Source organism: Phodopus roborovskii, unplaced genomic scaffold, assembly GCF_943737965.1.
Source record: "Phodopus roborovskii unplaced genomic scaffold, PHOROB, whole genome shotgun sequence".
Taxonomy (NCBI): Eukaryota; Metazoa; Chordata; class Mammalia; order Rodentia; family Cricetidae; genus Phodopus; species Phodopus roborovskii.
The window spans coordinates 22,468,490-22,489,327 of record NW_026125052.1 but is presented as its reverse complement, the minus strand read 5'-3'; the positions used below and the strand labels follow the sequence as shown (position 1 = coordinate 22,489,327).

The 20,838-nt window shown below is 50.4% G+C and overlaps 1 protein-coding gene across 1 annotated transcript in view; it reads left to right on the top strand.

The window, feature by feature from the left end:
• Cacng4 (calcium voltage-gated channel auxiliary subunit gamma 4) overlaps positions 1–20,838 on the top strand; it is a 53,027-nt gene that overhangs the window by 25,582 nt on the left and 6,607 nt on the right. Inside the window, exon 2 of the mRNA XM_051179538.1 lies at positions 19,420–19,503. Coding sequence (XP_051035495.1) covers positions 19,420–19,503 — 84 coding nt within the window. The remainder of the gene's footprint in view (positions 1–19,419; positions 19,504–20,838) is intronic.

Here is a 20,838-nt window from a genome sequence, read left to right as displayed (position 1 = left end):
CCAAGTCCTAGTACAGTATACATACATTGTATTATTTAGGCAATGATGATGTATCAAATATATAATCTCGGTATGTTAATTTAGGGCGGGGCGGGACAAGACCTGTAGGGGCGAAAAACCCTACTCCTTACATGTATATGTTCGGTTCAGATGCCCTTTTCCCTATATTTTTGACCTACAGTTGATTGACTCTGTTGATGCAGAACTTGTAGGTACAGAGGGCTGGGTTATAGGGAAAACGGAGTAGAAGCCTGGTGGCTTCTTGGAAGGTGTGACACCTGCCCTGATGACCTTTGAAAATTTGCAAGGAGATGTAGTGGGGGGTGGAGACAACAAGAGCATGCTTGGGACAGTTTAGTGCGATAAGGGTTGCACCTGGTGCAGTGTGGTTGGGAGGGAAATGCCCACAACAGGGCTGGAGAACAGGGGAAGCCTAGCATGCCCAGATCTGCTGCTGCAGGAGGTGGGAAGTCAAGCGTAGCATTGAAGTCCTGTGTCATCAAATCACCCTGGCGGGTGATTTTGAATGAGGACACCAGTTAAAAGTCATGCAGATCCAAATGGGGCAGAGGAGAAAGGAGATAACATCGGGTTGTAAAGCAAAAGACTTTCTTCTGGTATATCGACAAGGCCTAGTGAAGAAGAGGGAAGTATGTGGAGTATGCAGTTAGGAGAGAGGTGTGCGTCCATCTTCCCAGCACTTGAGACGTGGAAACAGGATGAGCAGAGGCTCATGGGTGGTTTGATGATACAGCAACTCTGGGGCCAACTCAAGGCTGGTGAGGTGGCTAGGCAGGTTTACCTCTGATGACCTGAATCCCACCCGTGTCAAAGTAGGAGGGAGCCTGGGGCCGTGGTGCACACCTTCAGTAGGAGGCAGAGGCAGGCAGATCTCTGTGAGTTCGAGGCCAGCCTGGTCTACAAAGTGAGTTCCAGGACAGACAGGGCTGCACAAAGGAACCCTGTCACAAATAACCAAAAAAGGAGAAAAGAAAAAAAAAAGTAGGAGAGAGCTGACTCTACAGAGCTGTTTTCTTCCCTCCACGTGCATTTTAGAGTATATATACCCTTTCCGTGTCATTCACACACACGATGACGATGATGATGATATATATATATATATATATATATATATAATATATATATATATATATATATATATATTTTTTTTTTAATAGACACATTTCCAAAGAGACCCAGGGTTCCTCCTTGGCTCTTGGGCACCTTATGTAGTTGAGAATCTGGCAGAAGGGGAGATGTTGTGGAACATTCCATCTTCCTTGCTGGGCATTGTCAGCCCTCTAACGTGTGTGCATTTGGTCCCAGAGAGTGTAGGGCAGTGGGGTCTAGGCACAAGGGTCCCGAAGATGGCTGTTTGGGTACTAAACACAACTACAGTTACAGAATCTCTGGGGACCTCAGTTTCTCCTTTTGTGACATGAGAATCACATCAAGGGTCCCTGTGAGGTATCAGCTGCTGGTATTGTCATTACTAATGCCATCAGAGCAACACTTGATGCCCACATCACTGCAGGCGTTGGTTTCGTGCCTCTTTCTCAGCTCTGAAGGCTGTGAGGAAACGCTTGTGCTAGTGCAAACTGTTAGGACAGCCAAGGTGTCAAGCTCGCACTGCCCACCTCCATGGCTTCTTGAGACCCAGCAGCACTTTATCTAGGCGGGTTAGCTAAGAGCCCTCGCCTCCATCCCTGACTAGCTTCCATGGTCCCTAGTAAGAGATTAAGAAGCCACCCGAGAATTTAGATGAAATTGGCGATGTCCAAACCTCGACCACCTTCCTGCTCAGGTGATGGCCATGACCCCGCCCCTCCCCTCCAGCAAGCTGCCATTGCTGGGCTCTCTGCTGAGCAGGCTGCTGCTTCGAATCCACTTCTTGGTGTGGTTTATTTGCCGGCATTGCTCTTGCTTAATGGTGGGGCTGAAGTACAGCTCTCATTAACTTTTATCCTCCCCGTAAATGGCCTGCTTAACTCACAATGGCAATCGTTCCGCTCTGTTCCCAGGGGTTTCTCTGCAGCCTGGCTCGGGGCCAACCCATCTTCTCTGCCTCCGGCCCCACCAAACCCTGTAGCTCATAGGCCCGCTGTGCCTGTGTGGAGGGAAGAGATGTAGCTGGCTTTTACATTATCGCTACTTTTTTCACTCCCGGCAATCAAAATCTCCAAGCTTTAGCTCCAAACCTAGAAAAAGTGAAGCAGGGGAGCTGAGACCTGGGGGTGGGGGAGGGGCACTGGGTGGCTGGAGAATATGGAGAAAGGGCCACAGTGACAACTGATTTGGAACTGCCAACAGGGAACCTGAGCTGTTTTGGCCTTGCTAGCAAACTATGGACGGGCTGTTGGAGGTCTTGAGTGTGGGTGCGATCTGGAAGAAGTAGTCCAGGAAAGCTACTGTAGCCTTAAGCCAAGTGTGCTTGGCAGTGACAGACAGATCTGGGAAGACACATGGCTCTGAGGGAACCCTCTCTCTGCCCCAAATCAGCAGGTGAGCATCCTTGAGAAACTGTCCCAGAGTCTAGATTCTGATTGGCCCCTCTGCTTTTCTGTCCCTGTCCCTGGAGGCCGAGAAGCAAATCTCGTTTGCATTGCTAGTCTAATACCTTTCCAGGCTTCCAGATTCACGAAGTCCCCTAGGCCAGGCTGCGTTCTCTTCCCCGTACCTTTCTTTGTCCCCAGCTACCTCTCACCATCTCAGGCATCCCGGCCTCTGGCCCTGACTCTGCCATGCGCTCCCTGTGTCTGGAGCATCTACGTAGCCTTTGGCTTGCTGATTCTTCATGAGGCTCCAATCAGATGTCATTTATCAGATGTCATTTTCTCCCAGTGGCTCCCTGACCAAGTCACGGCTAAGCTAAAGGCAGGGATGGGACTGCTGTGGCACATGCACACACAGGGCCAGACACCTGGTACATGCCAGGCTGCAGGTAGGTGTTCACTTGAAGAGAAGGGGACATTTGTCTCTGCTGCCATAGAGAATGGACAGTGTAAGGGCCAGAAATAGTGACTCTCTTCCTGGAAAGCAGCCAATGGACTGACACAGGCAGGACTTCAGGTTCCCAGGAGGCTAGGACCGAGGACATGGGCATCAGGTGTGGCCGATGAGCCCAGAGCTCTGAGACCTCATCCAAGCCTGTGAGCTAGTGGCTCTTCACCGAAGGAAGTGTTAGCACGAAGTGTTAGCACCAGGGCTGCAGCTGGTGACTGTTTATTCGGCACTCTGTACCACAGGTGTGGGAGGAAGGGGGAGGGCATTGAGCATCTAAATTGGGTGGCTTGCTGGCTGGCATCGCTGCTCCAGCCCCAGGTGTATTCCGTGAGCAGCTCCCAGCTCTCACACCCCTGCCTGCCCAGCTCCCAGAAGGTGCCAGTAACTTAGCAGGTTTGTACCCTCCCAGACGCTGCCCGCCCTCCTTTCTCTCCTGGAGAATTCTGTGGCTCCTTGGGACTCTGCTAACAAATTGCTTGCCCTCTCTGAGCCTTGTTGTGTGTGACAGGTGTACTGGTGGGCCTGCTTTTTTTCTTTCTTTTTTTTTTTTCCTCATTAAGAATCGAACCCAGGGCTTTTTGAATGCCAGGCAAGCACTTTACTGCTAAGCTACATCCCCAGCTGTGGGAGCCCTTGCTTCTTAAGGCATTTTGAAGGCTTACGGGAGAAATTGGAAGGCGCTTAGCTAGGGGCTTTGCGGGGTTTAGTGCTCAACTGCAAGCTGCTCTCCTTAGTCCATTAACAGTGGGGCTGAAGGAAAAGCAGTCATTGTGCAGGCAAACTGCTCGTTTCCACAGTCACAGTGCCGTGGCCATACGAGAGCAGAGAGGGCTCCATGGCAGACCTGGGGAGGGGGCCCGCAAACTGGGCTCTGTCTGCTAAACTTCCTGTATGCCAGGCTCAGTGCCCTTTCCGAACCCTAATGGGTCACCTTCAGAAATCCCTGTGAGGTTACCCCTGTTTAGGAGCCCCCTTTCCACAGGTGGGGAAAATGAGGCACAGGGAGGTTGATTAGGACCCACACCACACAGCTGGTGGATGACAACAGCAACAACCACCCCCAGAGAGCGGTGTGAGAGCGGTGTCGCCACCACCTCTGTGTTCCGCCATCATAGAGCAGCTAACATCTCCATCAGTTGTCCCCGATGGACTCAGACTAAGCACTGCGATTGGTTAGCGATGTCTACCGTGGGGGTGGTCAAAGTCACTGCAGGCCACTGACTCATCGTCGCCAAAGACACTTTCCACGTTTAGGATTAAGTTGGAGGTTGTTGGACTGGGGAGGAAGTGTCTTAGAAAATGTCCATTGGTGTCACTGTCCTTGCCCACTAGATGCCAGGGACACCTGGGGAGGTGGGATCATGTGTCGAGAGCCCCGATACGGAGCAGGCAGCAGTGGATGAGCAAAAGGATGCTGAACTGGGGAGAACAGAGATTAGCTGTCTGGGCTTGGCTGTCCCACCAGCTAGCCTGCTGCCATGGAAATGGCCTTTCATCTCTCCAGGCCTCAGGTTCCTAATGTGTGAAGCGATGAAGATGAAGTAACCAGTCCCCAGGGTCCCTTTGAGAAGCTCCTGCCTCCATTATGATTCTCCCTCCCCCACACAGACCTCCCAATTAAAACTCTCAAGTTATTGGGGCATTAACTTCCCAGAGATCTGCAGAAGCGATGCTATGGAAAGGTCTGGAATCTGCAGAGCTGTTTTGCCCCCTTTGAACACCATATTTGTTCTTCATTAAAAAAGAAAAAAAAAGAAGGAGGCAAAGAGGAAAGGGGGAAAAAAAAGCCAAGCCCTCAATACCAAGGTAGCTTTTATCCAGGCAGTAGTTACGGAGCAGATACAAGTAGAGAAATCACAGAGAACACCATTCCCCGGTGCTAGGGGAGAAGACAGCTATTGGTTGGGGAATCACTCTGGCTCTGTGCAATTATGAATCTCGGCAGGAAGCCTGGAAAATCCCGGCAGTTCTGCACGGCATTGGAGGAGGTGAGCCTGGAGCTGTGCTGCCCTCCAAGGACTCTCAGGAACCCAGAAGGGATGGAGAAAGCCTACGGCCCAGGGTCATGAGATGGGCAGTGAGCTGCAGGCCAACTCCCCTCTGAGGCCCCTGTGATGGCTAGTTCTAATTGTCACCTTGGCACGATCTAGACTCAATGAGGACTTATCTAAGTTAGACTGGCCTGGGAAGGATGTCGTCATTAATCGGGTTAATTGAAGTGGGAAAACCCACCCTGAATGGGGGAGGCACCATTTTGTGGGCTGGACCCTGGACGGAATGAGAAGGAGAGCCAGCTGAACACTAGCCAGCAGGCATGTCTTCATTGTAGCCTGCTCCTGGCTGTGGGTGTCATGTGACCAGTTCTCCTAAGCTCCTGCTGCTGTGACTTCCTAGCGATGACTGGCTGTAACCAAAACTGTGAACTATACTTTCTCGGCTAAGTTGCTTTTGCCAGTCCCCATGCAGGTCTATGTTTCCTGAAAAGGCAGCCCAGAGGAAGGAGACTGCCGGGGTTTTCACTCTAGGTTGTGGGCAAGCAGAAAGGCTTTTCTTTTTAATCAATGATAGAAGAGAACCTGCCATTTGAGAACCTCTCTCTCTTGGTCTTATATCGTCTTATTTCTTCTATGGCAACTCCACTGGGTTCATGGCTAACCCTATTTCAGAGATGGTACCCCAGGTGCTTGTGGGAAGATGACTGCCTGGGCTGGTTAACTTCCAGGTGGCTGAGACCTGGAGAGACTGGGAGGCACATGTCACATGCTTCTCTGTGATGGCATGCAAAGTTGAGGTGTTCTGATGAAGCGTCCTTTCTGTCCCCCGAGGTCTGTGATCTCTTGGGAATCTGTGCCTATTTTCATATCTCAGAACAGTGTTCCTGAACTTCCCTATGGAGCAGAGCCCAGGCTTCCGAGCCAACCAGAACCAGATATCCTTCTCCCAAGCAAAGGTTTAGCTGTCTGGGAGCTGGCATCCTCTTGATTGCAAGCATAGATGATGCCTTTAGTGGAAGTGTCCTTAAGGCTGTGGGGAAGAGTTCAGCCAAGACCAAGGAAGAGAAAAGCCAGGGACTTCCGTCATGAACCACTCAAGTATACCCTGCTTATGAATACCCTGGCATCTCCTGAGTCTCCTGACTGAATTCAAATCTATATTCATGGTGGAGTATCTGATTGGTTAGTCAGGTGGTTCTATGTGAGGACATTATTCCCAGAGGAACAAGTCGCACCACAGAGGGACAGCGTGGCTTAGGCTTGCCTCCTACTTGACCTTGTGTCCAACTGTCCATAGCATAAGACCCTAAAGAGATGCCTCTGTTTGGAGGTTAAAAAAAAATGACTCAAAGAATCCCACTTCTAAAGGAAGGGGCTGATGAGTATCTACATTTGTGACTTTTCTTGTTACTGTGACAAAATGCCTGAAAAGCACAAGTTGGGGGGGGCTGAATGTTCAGTTTGGCTGAGACTTTGAGGGTATAGTCCATCACAACCAAGAGACAGCAGTAGGACCAGGAGGCAGTTGGTCATGTTGCATCAAGTCGTGATGGTGCTCATCTCTTTTTATTCAGTCCAGAACCCCAACCCACGGGCTGGTGCCATCCAAGCTCAAAATGGGTCTTCCCACCACCTCACTTAAAGCCTTTCTCATGACCTCACAAACATGGATGGAGGTTTATCTCAAGGTGACAATCAAGATCAACTGTTACACAGTCATCCCTTGCCAACCTGACACTGAAACACATCCTTTTATGTTCATCATATTCTATCCCTGGTTCCAATAGGTTTACGGTCATAATGCAGAATGCGTTCATTCCAACTTCAAAACACTCCATAACTGCAACAGTTTCAACACTGTTCAGAAATATGAAATCTCCTTTTGAAACTCAAAGCAATCCCTTTACTCCGAGTCCCTGAAAAATTAATAAACCAGTTACATTCTTTCAACATTTGATGACATGGAGTATTATTCCCATGTTAAAGGGAACGGATGTGGAGAATCGCAGGGAAAGATTGAGCAAAAGCAAGACGATACCCCACCCCACCCCAGGGAAAACAGGAAATACTGCAGCTCTATGTTCAACATCTGGAGCTTGTGGTGTCATCGTCTAGGTACAAAGGGCATTGAGTAGCCCCACCTCTCAGTTCTGTTTCGGACAGCACACAGCCTATCTCTCAGGCTGGCTCTGTCCCACACCTCCGTCTTTCCTCCACAGATATCCTTTGGTCCTGATATCTCCAACACTCTCTGCAACTGATGCTTCACGCACACTTCAGGAAGTCGCCCTTTGGGGGCTTCCTTGCAGGAAACTTGACCTCAGTAGCTTTCTGGAACATTGACGCAAGCCTCCGGGACATGCTAACTCTTGGCTTTTGTGTGTCTGCAAGACCAGCCCCATGTGGATGACACAACCAGGTTCTGGAGCCAGCTGAAGCTGTAGCATGGCCCGCCTCTAGCCCCCGAGCTGTAGTGATCTCTGTGTGCCTTGACTGATGAACATAAGAAACCACCTCTCCATGCTGTTTTGAGGTGGGGAACCTCTTTGGGCAGTCTCCATTCAGGGTCTCTTCTTTGGAATGAATTTATCCCCCCCCCCCAGTTTGCTGTGACCTTCCTTCCTCACTGTCCTGAGTGCTGAGATTATATGTGCATTCCACCATGCCTGGCTCACCCAGCACCTCTTAACATCACCATACACAAAGCTCCCAACACATGACCAAGGAAGCCAAACCCTAGAAGATGTCTTCTTCCCAGGCCCAGGTCTCTGGAGCCTCTCTTCTGTTGTGTTCGCAAACAATGTGGTTTGTGGTCCCATGTGTATTGGTCCATGTGTGTGGTCCAACACAACTCCTCTATAACCGACAGTCTGTGAGGAGAGAGCTGGGCTGATGCTGAAGCACCCATGCCTACCTATCCACGCGCCTCCCTATTCTCTCCCTGCCCCTCGATCTGACAGCAGCCAGCAAGAGGTTGACCAAGGGCCTCAGGCAGCTGCAGGAGGCTGCTGACTTAGAGCCAGGTTTAAATGTGTCCTTACAAGGAGTTCCAATGTGGAAAGACATGATGAAGAGAGAGCTTGTTAGGCCTAGACAAGCACAGCTTGCCATCCCAGGCAGCTGAGCTCCTCTGGGACTAGAGGCAGATACCCAAAAGCCCTAGAGTAGGGCAAACCTAATAGGCCAAATGATGCCCAGGCAGGCTGGGAATGGCATCAGAGACATCCAGCGCCTCCGGAGAGTAGCATTCCCCATGTGAGTCATGAGGGGTTTTTCTAGCTGCCAGTCACTCTCTGGTCTCACAATATGACCTCGCCCTCATGGTGGCACCTTGGAGCAAGTAGCATTAAATGCAGTCTTTACAGGGAACCCCAGGCTGCCTTTGTAATGGGATCTTGCCTACGTTTTTTAAGCCTCGGTCCCTCACCTTTTCTCTCCTGAGCCTCCTTTCTGGGTTGCCATTTGCCAAGCATAGGGGATCTGCCCCTGCAGCTCCACCGTATACGCCAGCAAGCAATGAACTTCTTTGAACCCTCATCTACCTGCTCCTCGCTCATCTCACTGTTTTGGGTAGGATGTCCGCGTACCTCCCCATCCGAGGTGTCTGTCCTCCCACACAGGTTCTGTGTCTTTTCACTCCCACGGGGCCTGGCATCAATACAGAAGTGCTGGATTAAAGGATCAAAGGGTGAACCACACTGTGGCAGTCTCAATGTAATTGGCCCCCATAAGCTCATAGGGAGTGATGCTATTTGGAGGTGTGGCTTTGTTGGAGGAAGTGCGTCACTATGGGGGTGGGCTTTGAGGTTTCCTATGCTCAAGATACCGCCCAGTGTCTGAGTCCACTTCCTGTTGCCTTCTGATCAAGATGTAGCCAGCACCATGTCCGCCTGCATGCTGCCATGCTCCCTGCCATGATGACAGTAGACTGAACCTCTCAACTGTAAGCTGCCACTTCAATGAAATGTTTTCCTTTATAAGAATTGCTGTGGTCATGGTGTGCCTTCGCGGCAATAGAAACCCTAAGACACACATCTAAAAGGAAATCCCTGAAGATCATAGAAGGACAAGGACCTTCCAGGTGCTAAATTAAAGCTATCAGAAGAAAGGGTAGTTTGTTTGGTAGATCGCTTGCCTAGCATGCACAAAGCCCTGCATAAACTGAGTGTGGTGGAACACACCTGTAATCTCAGCACTCAGAAGGTGGATATGGGAGAATCAGAAGCTCAAGGTCATCCTCAGATGACCTTGGGAGTTGGAGGCCAACCTGTGCTATGGAGAGCCTGCCTTAAATGTTTTCATTTAAAAATTAAACAATAGGGCTGGGCAGTGATGGCACACTCCTTAAATCTCACTCAGCACTAGGGAGGCAGAGGCAGGCAGATCTCTGAGTTCGAGGCCAGCCTGGTCTACAGAGCAAGTTCCAGGACAGGCTCCAAAGCCATACAGAGAAACCCTGTTTCAAAACAAAATTCAACAGTGGTAGGGAGAGCAGTGTGAGGCTTTCTGCGGGCATTAGTGTTAGCCTTGCTGTTTGGATGAAGAACTTTCCCTCTGAACCCAAATGGCTGTCCACGGAGAGGACATGAACAGCTCTTCACCAAACTCCAGTCAAAAAACAGCCCAGGCCAAAGGCAGCCCTGAGGTATCAGGAGTTGAAAATTGTCCTCCTGGGAACTCATGGCATTGGGGTAAACTGTTTCTCTGACTTCAGCGCCACAGCCTTGGCCAGGTTCCTTAGCCACTCACTCTCTAGGGCCCTGGGCTCCTGGAGAGTCCTCTCCTTCGTCACCATTGAGGAACTGTTGATAGAAAAAGTGCCAAAGGCAGAGGCCATGTGTGTCCCAATCCAGCAGAAATCCCTTGAGGTGTGGAGAGCAGCCAACACAATAGCTGGTCACCTGCTGGAGTCAACCATCTGAAGTGACTGGTCCTGTCAGAGGACAGCCACCCTCCACAGTGTGACTCTTGTCCCTCTCGTCACTCCTCCACTGTGTGGAGATGGAGGTGAATAGGCACACTCCCTGCTCCAGAACCTGCCTCAGGCATGACACAGTCCAAAGGACAAGACAGTCACCTACCCCTGTCCATATCCATGGAAAAAGTTGGAAACCCTTAGTAGCCCAGTGAAAGGGAGACAAATATAACGAGAAAAACATTCTGCTACATCTCCAAGACTCCATCATCTAGAAAATAGCAGGTGCTCAGGAAATATAGATTGCACGGAGAAAGTGAGATCTCTGATTATTTAACAGGGTCTTGAAGTGTTGCTGTAGGCCAAGGATCTAGCTCAGCCTTGGAGTGCAGCCCAGCCACCCCCACCGCCTGCTTCCCAGATCCTGGCATTGCTCTGTAGGAACCCGGGGAAAAGTTTCCCAGCAGCCTGCCTCACTGCCACTGGAAAGCAGCCAGCCTGCAGGAGACCAGAACATGCCAATTGAGAAATCATAGTCATTAGGAAGTCTCTTTGGAGATGGGTGTGGAAGAGGATTATGAACGGGACCTCTAAGTGGGGAGCAAGACAGGACAAAGAGCCTCAATAGAGATCAGTCCCTCCAGTTCGTTGGCCTGCCTGCCTGGCCAGTGCACCCGAGTTAAATGACTCCTCTACCCCCAAATCTCGCATTGACATCGTCATTCCGGCACCTTGGAATGTGACTTTGTTTAGAGATAGGGTCCTTAGAAAGGTCCCTCCGAGGTCTGAGGGGCTGGCGAGATGGCTCAGCAGGTAAAGGTGCTTGCTGCCAACCCTAATGACCTGATTCGATCCCCGTAATTAAAAAAAAAAAAACATGGTGGAAGAAAGACATGACTCCCAAAAGTTGTTCTTGGACCGCTACCGTTTATGTTGGAGCTTGTGCTCATGCATAAACAATTAATAGAGCTATAGTGCTGAGTATACACTGCCTCTGTAGAAGAGGTATCAAAGCCTGGTCTCAAGGGCCTAATGGTCTGGGATCAAATCCCAGGTAGGTCCTTAGCTGTAAAGGATGGTGGCCATCATGTCTACCCTCTGGGATTAGAATGAAGGCTGTGTTGATAAAGCTTGAGTGCTTCAAATAGTGCCTAGCATACAACAGACGCTAAGTAATACCACGGTTTCACGCCTGTGAAACCTTGCCACTACCTGCTGTCCCTCAGCTGTGCTGAACCCTCAGATCTCTACCTGGCCCATGAAGTCCCAGATTGTTCCTGGCCCAGGTGAGTTAAGGCATGGAAACATCTGCCCAGGGCTGCCACACTGTTTCTTCCCATCCCTCTGGGAATGGGATGGAAGCTAGCCCAAGGGTAAACAGTTCTGGGAAGCTGTGGCCATGGAGCTGCATGGGGGCAAGAGACCCAGAATGTTCCAGTCTGAGATAAAGACTTGGGCCAATTTGGGCCCTGTACCAGAGCTGTGAGCCACACATTGTCACCCAATCTCAGTGCTCTATCAGTGAACTCTCTCTAATTTGGACTAATCTGGAGGTTGCCTAAATAGGAAATGTTTGTAAAATTCATAAGACATAAAGTTAGCAGTTGATAAAATGACTCCGATGCAGGTGACAGGTGTGGTCTTTGCCCTTGCCTTGGCTGATCTGGGCATTCTCTGCCTGTATCCTTTCTTAGCACTGGGCCATGCGTAGGTCTTGTTTTCTTTGTTTCTTTTCTGATCTTCTCTCTCTCTCTCTCTCTCTCTCTCTCTCTCTCTCTCTCTCTCTCTCTCTGTGTGTGTGTGTGTGTGTGTGTGTGTACAACCTTGTGTCATTCATTAGGTGCCATCCATTTTCCCCCTCCCCATTTTTACACGTTTGTGTGGTATGGGGTGTGTTCACACGTGTATCAATGCATATGTATGCAGGTAAATATGTACATGTTGATGCCTAAGGCTGATGTTGGGACTCATCCTTGATCACTCTTCTAGCCTATTTGCTAAGGCAGGGGCTCTCAGTCAGACCCAGAGCTCGAAAATAGGGTTAGTCTCAATAGCCAGCTTACTCTGAGATCCTCTGCTTCTGCCTTACAGACCCACCAGCACCTGTGTGGGTTCTGAGATTCCAAAATCAGGTCCTCATGCTTACACGGAAAGTGCTTTAACGGCTGAGCCTCGCTCACCTACATCCACTTTTTAAAGACAGGATTCAGTGATTCAGGTAGACTGGCTACCCAGCAAGCTTCAGAGATCTGCCCTCTCTCCCTTTCCCTCCTCTCTCCTCTTTCTCTCTCCCTCTCCCCCCTCTCTCTCCCTCTCTCTCTCTCTGTCACTCTCTCTCCTCCCCCCCCACAACACACACATACACACACACACCAGTGCTGGGGTTACAAGCATTGCCACTGTGCCTGTCTTTTTATGTAGGCGCTGGGAACCAAACTCAGATCCTCTGGCTTGCAAAGCATTTCCCTCATAGCTGCTAGTTTTGAGATGGTGTCTCAGGCTGACCTTGAACTCGCAACTCTCATGTCCCGGGCTCTAGAATGCTGGGCTTACAGGCTATGTCAGTGCACCTGGCTAAATTGTCTCCTGTATGTAACGGTGCATCTGTACAGATCTATGGGGCACAGCGTGATGATCTGGTGCATACACACAATGATTGCATTTGCGTGGTCGCAATATCCATCACCTCACTTACCTGTCTTTGGGATGACATCTGGGGCTCTTTTCCTGCTTCCTGGGTTGACCCTGGAAGCTGAGGAACGTCTGTAGGAGTCTTTCCCTGCATTTGGCCTCTGTACCTTCACCACCCAGCCCTGAAGTCAACCTCAGTTTCTAGACAACGATGCACAGCTAAAATTTTCATCCCCTCCTTGTCTGCTGCTGCCTACCAATCTCCTTGTTCGTGTCCCATGGACAATGATACAGATAAGCGTTTACACTGTCTTCTTGGGTCTCCATTCACCCTCACAGTAGGAGTTCTGGGAGCACCTCCCCTCCAGCACCTAGAGTGCGCTTGGTGATCCTTACACACTCAGCCGAAATACAACAGAGGAGCCTGGGAATGTGGCTCAGTGGGTAGAACAATTGCCACACAAGCGCGAGGACTTGAGTTTGACACCAGAACCCTCCTAAAAATCCAGAGGCAGCCATACAAACATCTGTAACCCCAGGTATACTGGGGGACAGATACAGGAGGGTCCCGGGTGCTCGCCGCCTCTGGGCCTAGCGCCAGGTTAGTAAGAGACCCTGCTTCAAGGGGACAAGGCCAGGAGTGCTCCAGCAGGACACCAGTAGTCATCCTCTGGCCTGAGTGCGTGCATAAGGGTAGGCACACCCACACATAACCTTCAGACAAACCACATATATACAGCTGAGGAGTGAGTGAGTGGGTAAGGACCAAGCAATGAGAATACCAATGAGGAGTGAAGGCGTGCAGGCGTGAAGGCATGAACAAATGGTTTCTGAATGAACAGACACTTCCACGGAGTACCCACCTCTACTTGCCTCTTCTGCGTCTCCGCTGAGCCCTTTAAGTGTCCCTTGACCCTGTCCCACTCTCCCTCGCAGATGTGAAGCTGGCTGTCATCCCAAGGCTTAGACACCTCCATTCCCTCCAGCTTCACAGTCAGGAAACGTTTCTCCTAAGCCAGCTTTGTCCTCACGCTGCCTGCCCTCCCTGTAGATAGCGTCAACTGCAAGGTTAGGGAAGAACAGGGGTCCAGGAGCCAAGAGTCAGCCAAGAGATGCAGCCACTCTGCCAAGCACACAGCAGACCTGGCTTTCCTCTTCTTCTTTCCAGCACCAGGCAAATGCCCAGTGTTTCCACCCACGGGACCCTGTAGTGGGCTTGTACATGCAGGACTTTGGTCCTCTCCAAGATGCCTCCCTCTGTCTCCAAAGGAGACGTTATAGAGATGTAATGGGCTGATGTACAGGGCACATGCAGCATACCAGCTTTGACCTATGACTTGAGCACGAGTCCAAGGCTTTCTATAGGTAGTATTTGCCCTAAAAGTGGCCACCCTAGGGAACCAAACCTGGAGAGGAAGGAAGCAATGGCCCCAACTTCAAAGAAGTAATTCAGAATGGACCAAGGAAACCTGTGCCCAGGGGGACAGAGACTGGAAACGTTTCTCCACCTGCTTCCAGCCCAGGCTCCCCTGCACAGAGTCTACTGGGTGGGTAACCAGGGGATGGCTGCAAAGCTGTTCCCCCAGGCAACCTACCCATTGCCGTGAGCAAAAAACAAGAGGTAATTAGTGCAGCTGAATTGAGGAATGGACGGGTACAAGGCCGACGGCTGCAACAAACGGGAGGTGGGCAGTGGGTGTCCTATGCTTCTGGCAGGGGATCCTAGCTGCTGTTAGTGCTTTGTGGGGCTCGAGTGGTGTGCTACTCTGGGAAGACCATGTAGGAGATAGAGCATGCGAATGATCGCTTACGACATCAGCAACTGACATTCTTACCCCTAGGATTCCCTTATTAGAATGGGCTGCTAAGGTGCCTCTTACCAAGGTGTCAGATGCCAGCATCCTTGAAATGACTCAGACAGTGACTGGCTACCCCAGCTTTCATACCAAAAACCTTGTTTCCAGAATCCACTGGGTCCACAGGGTTGGTCGCCTAGGCTCTCTGGAGGCATAACCCTGAGGTGCAACCTTCAAAGAATCATGGAAGAGGAAACTACCCCATTATCACACACACACACACACACACACACACACACACACACACACACACACTCCTGCCACCACAGTCCCTACCTGGCTCACCAGCTTCCACACCTGAGGTGTCTGATATGGCTCCATCGCCATGTTTTCTCTGAAAGGATCTAGCCTCTTTCTTTTAATAAGGTTTAGTAGTTCATTTAAGACGTGGCAGAAAATTCAGAAAGCACAAGGGAATCTGCACACTTATTCAATATTCTACCACCCAGAAATGCAATAGCGGACATATCTTGGGAAATGTCTTCCCAGATGTGTCCTATGCCAGCCGATAGACTTTTGAGGAAAGCGGCCCTCGGTGGAAGGAGATGAGTGGATGTACTGGCTGACACACCTGCACATCTTTTCCACAGGAGGCCATAGAATCACAAACAGGCGCAGCCCCTCTGGCTTCTTCCTTCACCCATGAGAACAACTCTTGTGGGGCCATGGGACTAGCTTCCTGATATTCCTGAGGGCCACTGTGCCCCTGTGAACACAAGCCAGTGACCCTGCCCCTAGAACCCCCATATTCTTGTAGTGGGGTCAGTCCAGGGTCTCAAAATGGACCACCCTAAATATCACCTTGCAGAGAAAGAACTCACGCGAGTTGGAAATGGCTTCTTCCCCTCCTACTTCTCTCATCAGCCATTAATTTTCTCCCTGTTAAACGCCTCAAGCCAATGCTAACAAAATTAAACTTGACAGAGATGAATGTGAAGTCCTCAAGACTAAAACTGTTGCGCTCCACATAAACAGGTTGAGGGAGGTGAGGTAACTCTTGTGGGAAAACTCCCAGGAAACTGAGGCAACGGGAATGCTAGGTCCCATTAACAGATACAAGGGCTCCAGAGAAGGAGGAGGGTACAGCCTGAATGCTGGATTTGCTATTAGGCACTCTGCCTCAGGACACAGTTTCCCAGCTGCCCCTGAGGAGCAAATGGGGATAGAGAAGGCCCTGGGAGCCTCGGGGGGTGGGGGGGGGGGCACTAGAGATGTCTGACCAAGCAGGATGTTTAAGGGAAATAGCTCAAATTCTTAGCTTCAGGGACAAGTGGGTGACCATCTGCCCCATCGCCCGCCTCCTTTCACGGCACTTTAAACCCAGGCCACAGTCCAGGCCTACTGGCATTAATCTCAGCACTTGGGAGAGAGACAGACAGATCCATGCATTCAAGACCAGCCTGATCTACACAGCAAGTTCAGGCCAGCCAGGGCTACACAGTGAGACCCTGTGTCAAAACAAATAAACAAAAAAAGGCTATGAAAGCTAATAAATGGGCTGTACAATCTTGTTTACAGTTCTATAAAATAATAAGTAAGTAAAGAAAAAAACGAAGGGTCTGGGACACAGTTCAGTGGCTTAGCCACTTAGCCTTCTCAAAGCCCTAGGCTCAATCCCCAGTGCCACAAAAATCAACTCATTAATTCTCTCTGCTGCGGTTTTCTTTTAGGACCTTTCCTGTATCATTTGGGTTGATAACGACTTAACTATTTTTCTAATTAGAAAATAAAAAATTTCTCAAGACTGAAATTCTTAATTGGGGAGATGTTTGTGTCAGTGGCAAAGGCAGGCTGTAGATAATATACATGATATTCTATTACTACAGTCACACCAGAGCCCAGCTTGACAGTCTCTCTTAAAACTAAGCATGTTGCTGTCATATGACCCAAGAGCTGCACCCCTGAGCATATTTTCCCCCAAGACCTGAACATGAACACCCACAGCTAGAAGCAGCAGACATCCCTCAGTGGGCCATGATTCAGCAGAGGATGAGGTTTCCATGCTGTGGAACACTGCCCAGCCATGGGAGGCACAAGCCACCAACACACAAACTAGAGATAAATCTCAGGACTGTGCTGAGTGCAAAAGCCACTCCCCAAAGGTTACCGGGCCATGCCTTAGACTCTGCATGTAGAACAGTTTTCAGAGTGCCAAATGGCCACAATTGGGACCCCCGGGGAGGCTGCTGTGGGTTCCAGACAGACTGGGGTAGACAGGAAGGTATGTGCTAAAAAAGGGGGGTGGAGCCTGGAGGGATCCTTGTGATGGAAGGTTCTGTATCACAATGAGATCAGTGTCACCATCCTAGATGTGACATCATGCTAGTTCTGGCAGGAAATTGAGTAAAGGGCATTCCATGTCTTTTTATTTCTTTATGTGTGAGTGGGTGTGGCCATGTGTGGGTGTGGCCATGTGTGGGTGTGGTCACTGTGGATGTGGTTGTACATGTGTGTGCTCATCAGTATGTGTATGTATAGAGGCCAGAAGTTGACTTTGAGATGTCTCTCAACTGTTTTACCTGTGTGTGTGTGTGTGTGTGTGTGTGTGTGTGTGTGTGTGTGTCCGCGCGCACATGGATGTGTGTATATATGTAGGCCTGAGTTACTGTTGCGGCTCCCTTTATTGTCCTTCACCTTATGTTTTGAGGCAGTCTCTAGATGAAACCAGATCTTACCATTTGTGTTAGTCTGACCCAAACTCCTGATGTCTACCCACCACACACACACACACACACACACACACACACACACCTCCCAAGCACACCCCACCTGGGGTTATAGGCAGGCCTCCTTGCCTATCAAACTTTTCATCCTTTCTGGGGATTTGAACTCTAGTTCTCATGCTTGCATGCTGAGTCATCGCCCCAGACTTCTCCACCTTAGTTTTTGAGACAGGGCTTCTCATTGAACCTGGAGCGTGCTGGTTTGGGCTAGACTTTGCTGGTTGGCAGGTGTGCGCAGGATCCTCCTATCCCTGCCCACCCCCTGACCCCATACCTTGAGGAGGAGACAGGGCACCTCCACACCTGGCTTTTTACATGGGTCTGGGGACTCAGATTCAGGTCTTCCTGCTTGAGTGGCAAGCACTGATTCATCTCCCCAGCCCCTCTCCTTATTAAATTCAAAATAAGGTTGATTTTAAATAGAGACTGGAATCCAGGAGTGGGATATATGCTTTGTATGAGCAAGGACTTGGGGTCAACCCCGAGTCCCCTTAAAACTGGAGGAGAACCCTACGTGTATTCATGTATTCGTGTGTGGGGGAGGATGCGGGAAGACAGACCACAAACCTGAGAAGTCGGCCACAGGATTGTCGCTCTGAAGAGCTTATTTTCTTCTCTTCCAGCCTCTTATTATTTGACTTGTTCCAACAAGCAGGTGTGACTTGGTGACTTTTTAGACCCATGAAGTGGCAAAAGAAAAAAAAAGCAGAAGAGAAGTGTTGGGGGTGGGCATTGGAAGTGCTGCTCCCTCCGCTCATCTTTCTCAGAAAGGGTTGGTTCTGGATCTGTGGGAACGTTTTTTAAAATCTGGGGTAGCAGGTCCTAGGAATGAGGTGGAGGCTGTAGCTGGCCCACTCAAGCCTCTCTGCTAATCTACTGACCCCCAGACAATCTGGACCAACCCATTCTACTAGTCTATCCCTTCCCTCGCCAGCCCCAGAATTTGTTCACTGACTCAACCACCCAGGGACACATGAAGTAGAAGACTCCCTGAGTCATCGCCGTAGGCCCAGAACCACCACAGTACCTTGCCAGTATCATCTCCCATAGTTCTAAGGAAACTAGGAGGTAAGGGCTGAGGTTATTGCCATGGTACCGGTGGGGAAACTCGAGGTTAACTGTGTATCCACCGAAAGTACCCCCCACCTAAGACAGCACCTCCGAGATCCTCAGTCTGTCTCCTGTACCTCTGACCTGGGCCTGGGAAAGCATGGCTGCTACAGTGCATACAGGTCTTTGGAGCAGCTGGCTGAAGGGAGATAGGGGGAGAGCTTGGAGCTGGCCAGCTGGCCAGCAGCTTATTTGTAGCCAGGTAGGGAACCGGCCTGTTCCCGGCTCAGCAGGAAGCCCTTAGTTGGACACAGGGGAAGACAGATGTGCCTCTGGCATATACCCAGCCTCCATAACCTCTCCCACCCACTGTGAGGTCAAGCTGGGCAGCTAGAGGCCAGCAGGATGCTTGGCAGCAGCTGCAAAAAAAACACTGGCTACAGCTGGAAATAGACCAGTTTAGACCAGTTACGGGGCTGGGGGGTGGGAAGAGCTCAGCCAGAGTCAGGAAGCTGACTAGGCATGAGGAATTTTGGCAGACAGGGGCACAAAGTGACATGACTCCTTCCCTCCCCATGTGACTCCCTCTTTGCTGGTGTGTTTAGTAATGGGCATTCCCAGGCTACGGGCCAGTAGAGGATTAGGAGAAAATGGATGGAAGATTCTGGAAGGGAAAACTGTCCTGTCCTCCTGCAGTACTGGACAAACCAGGAATCCTGCTCTTCCAGCCTTTTGGAAGTTTCTTGGCTCTCTACCATCAATCAGATTGATGGGGGTAGAATCTTCTGTCGGTCCTACAATTGGTGTAAGGCTGTATTGTTTATATAAGTACCTCTCGACCTTTGCCTTTTATGAGTCTAGCTCTGCCTGGAAGGCCCTCTGCCCATTGTCCAGGAACAAATTCCTGGTCATTTTTTTAAGCTGCAACTCTAGAATCCCCTTGAGTCTGGGGATCTCACCTGCTACTTGAAGCTTTTTTGCCTGGACGGTGACTGATGTGTTGTTTAGTTCTTGAGGATGTCAAGACTTGCCCATAAGTGATACGGTTGTGATTAAGCTTTATCTCAGTGTGCAGCTATCTCTCTGTGTATATCTGTGTCCCTACAAGGTACTAAGCAGTGGGGACTTCAGATCTAGCCTCCCTCCCCTCTGTCCCTGTGACCTGCCCAAAGTTTCCACATCTGGAAAGAATAGTTGTGTGAACCCACAGGACACTCACAGCCTGTGTTTTCCCTTGTTTCTTCCAGGCATCTATAAAGGACACTGCTTCAGGATCAACCACTTCCCAGAGGACAATGATTATGACCATGACAGCTCAGAGTACCTCCTCCGTGAGTGACAAGTACCCCAGCTGCTTTGTATGAGGAGGGGAAAGGAAGGGAGGGGCTAGAGAGGTGAGCCCTGTGGGCTTGGACCCAGTTCTTTGTCCTGTGAGCGTGAGCGAGAGCGTTTTTCATTCAGAAGTCCTGTGCTCAGAGGGTGGGATTTAGCCCAGCAGTGAGTGCCCTGACATGTGGGTGACCTGAGTGTGGGTGGGTACAGTAGGTCAAGGCCCCAGACCCACAAACAGTGAAGCCCAAGGGACTGCTGGTGGGCAAGTGAAGGTAAAGGTAGGGACTCTGGCTGGGGGTAGAGTGCTTGCTTAGCTTGTACAAAGCTCTGGGTTCAATCCCCAGCACCGTTAGAACCCAGCTTGCTGGCCCACAATGTGATCTCAGTATTCAGGAGGTATGGAAGAGGACGAGGAATATGAGTTCATCCTCTGCTGAACAATAAATGTGAGGTCAGGCTAGTTTACATGAGCCCCAGTCTCCAGTTTAGAGGGGGGAGGGAGGGAGCTAGAGAGATGCTAAGAATGCTGGCTGCCCCTCCAGAAGAGGGGTTCAATTCCCAGCTTCCCAGCACACACAAGGCCACTCACTCACAACTGTCTGTAACTCTGGTTCCATAGGAATCTGACACCCTCACACATAAGATTAATTTTAAAAAAGAAAGATAGGAGCTCTCTGAGCCCAGTATGAGTGTTCACACCAACAATTCCAGCCCTCAAGAGGCAGAGGCAGGAGGATCAGGAGGCCAAGGTCCCCCTCTGCTGTGGGATGAATCTGAGGCCAACCTGAGCTCTATGGAGCCCAGTCTGGAAAAAGCTAAAAAGCTCTGCCCAGGCCTCACCGTCCTGAGGGATGGAGAGCCTGCTTCAGGAGCACATTATGTAGGGATTTAACTCACCAGCCCAGACAGCAGCTTCCTGGAGTGCTAGGAATCCCAGAGTTGGGGTTGGAGGTGGCAGAGTACCCCAGGTGGCCCTAAATCCCTTCAACCCTGACTAATGCAGCCTCAACTGTGCCTTTGGGCTACCCTTAGGCCCTGGCTCCCATCTAATCTTGTGACTAAGTGGTGCCTCCCAGTTGGTACCCACAGCATACACTGAACTGCAGTCTATCCAGAGTTCATCTGTGGGCCTCTGAGCGCATTTTCTCCAGAACGCAGGAAGATGCAGGCAGAGAGGGGCTAGAAATGGATGCTAGAATTTCTGTGTCACTCCTCCTTCCCCGGCAGCCAAAAGACACAAAGAGCTGCTTCTCTCGGTGCCCCTGGGGCTCCGGCCCAGCCTTGCACAGGGAGGATCGATACCAGTGTGTCCTTAGAGAGAGCACAATTCACTG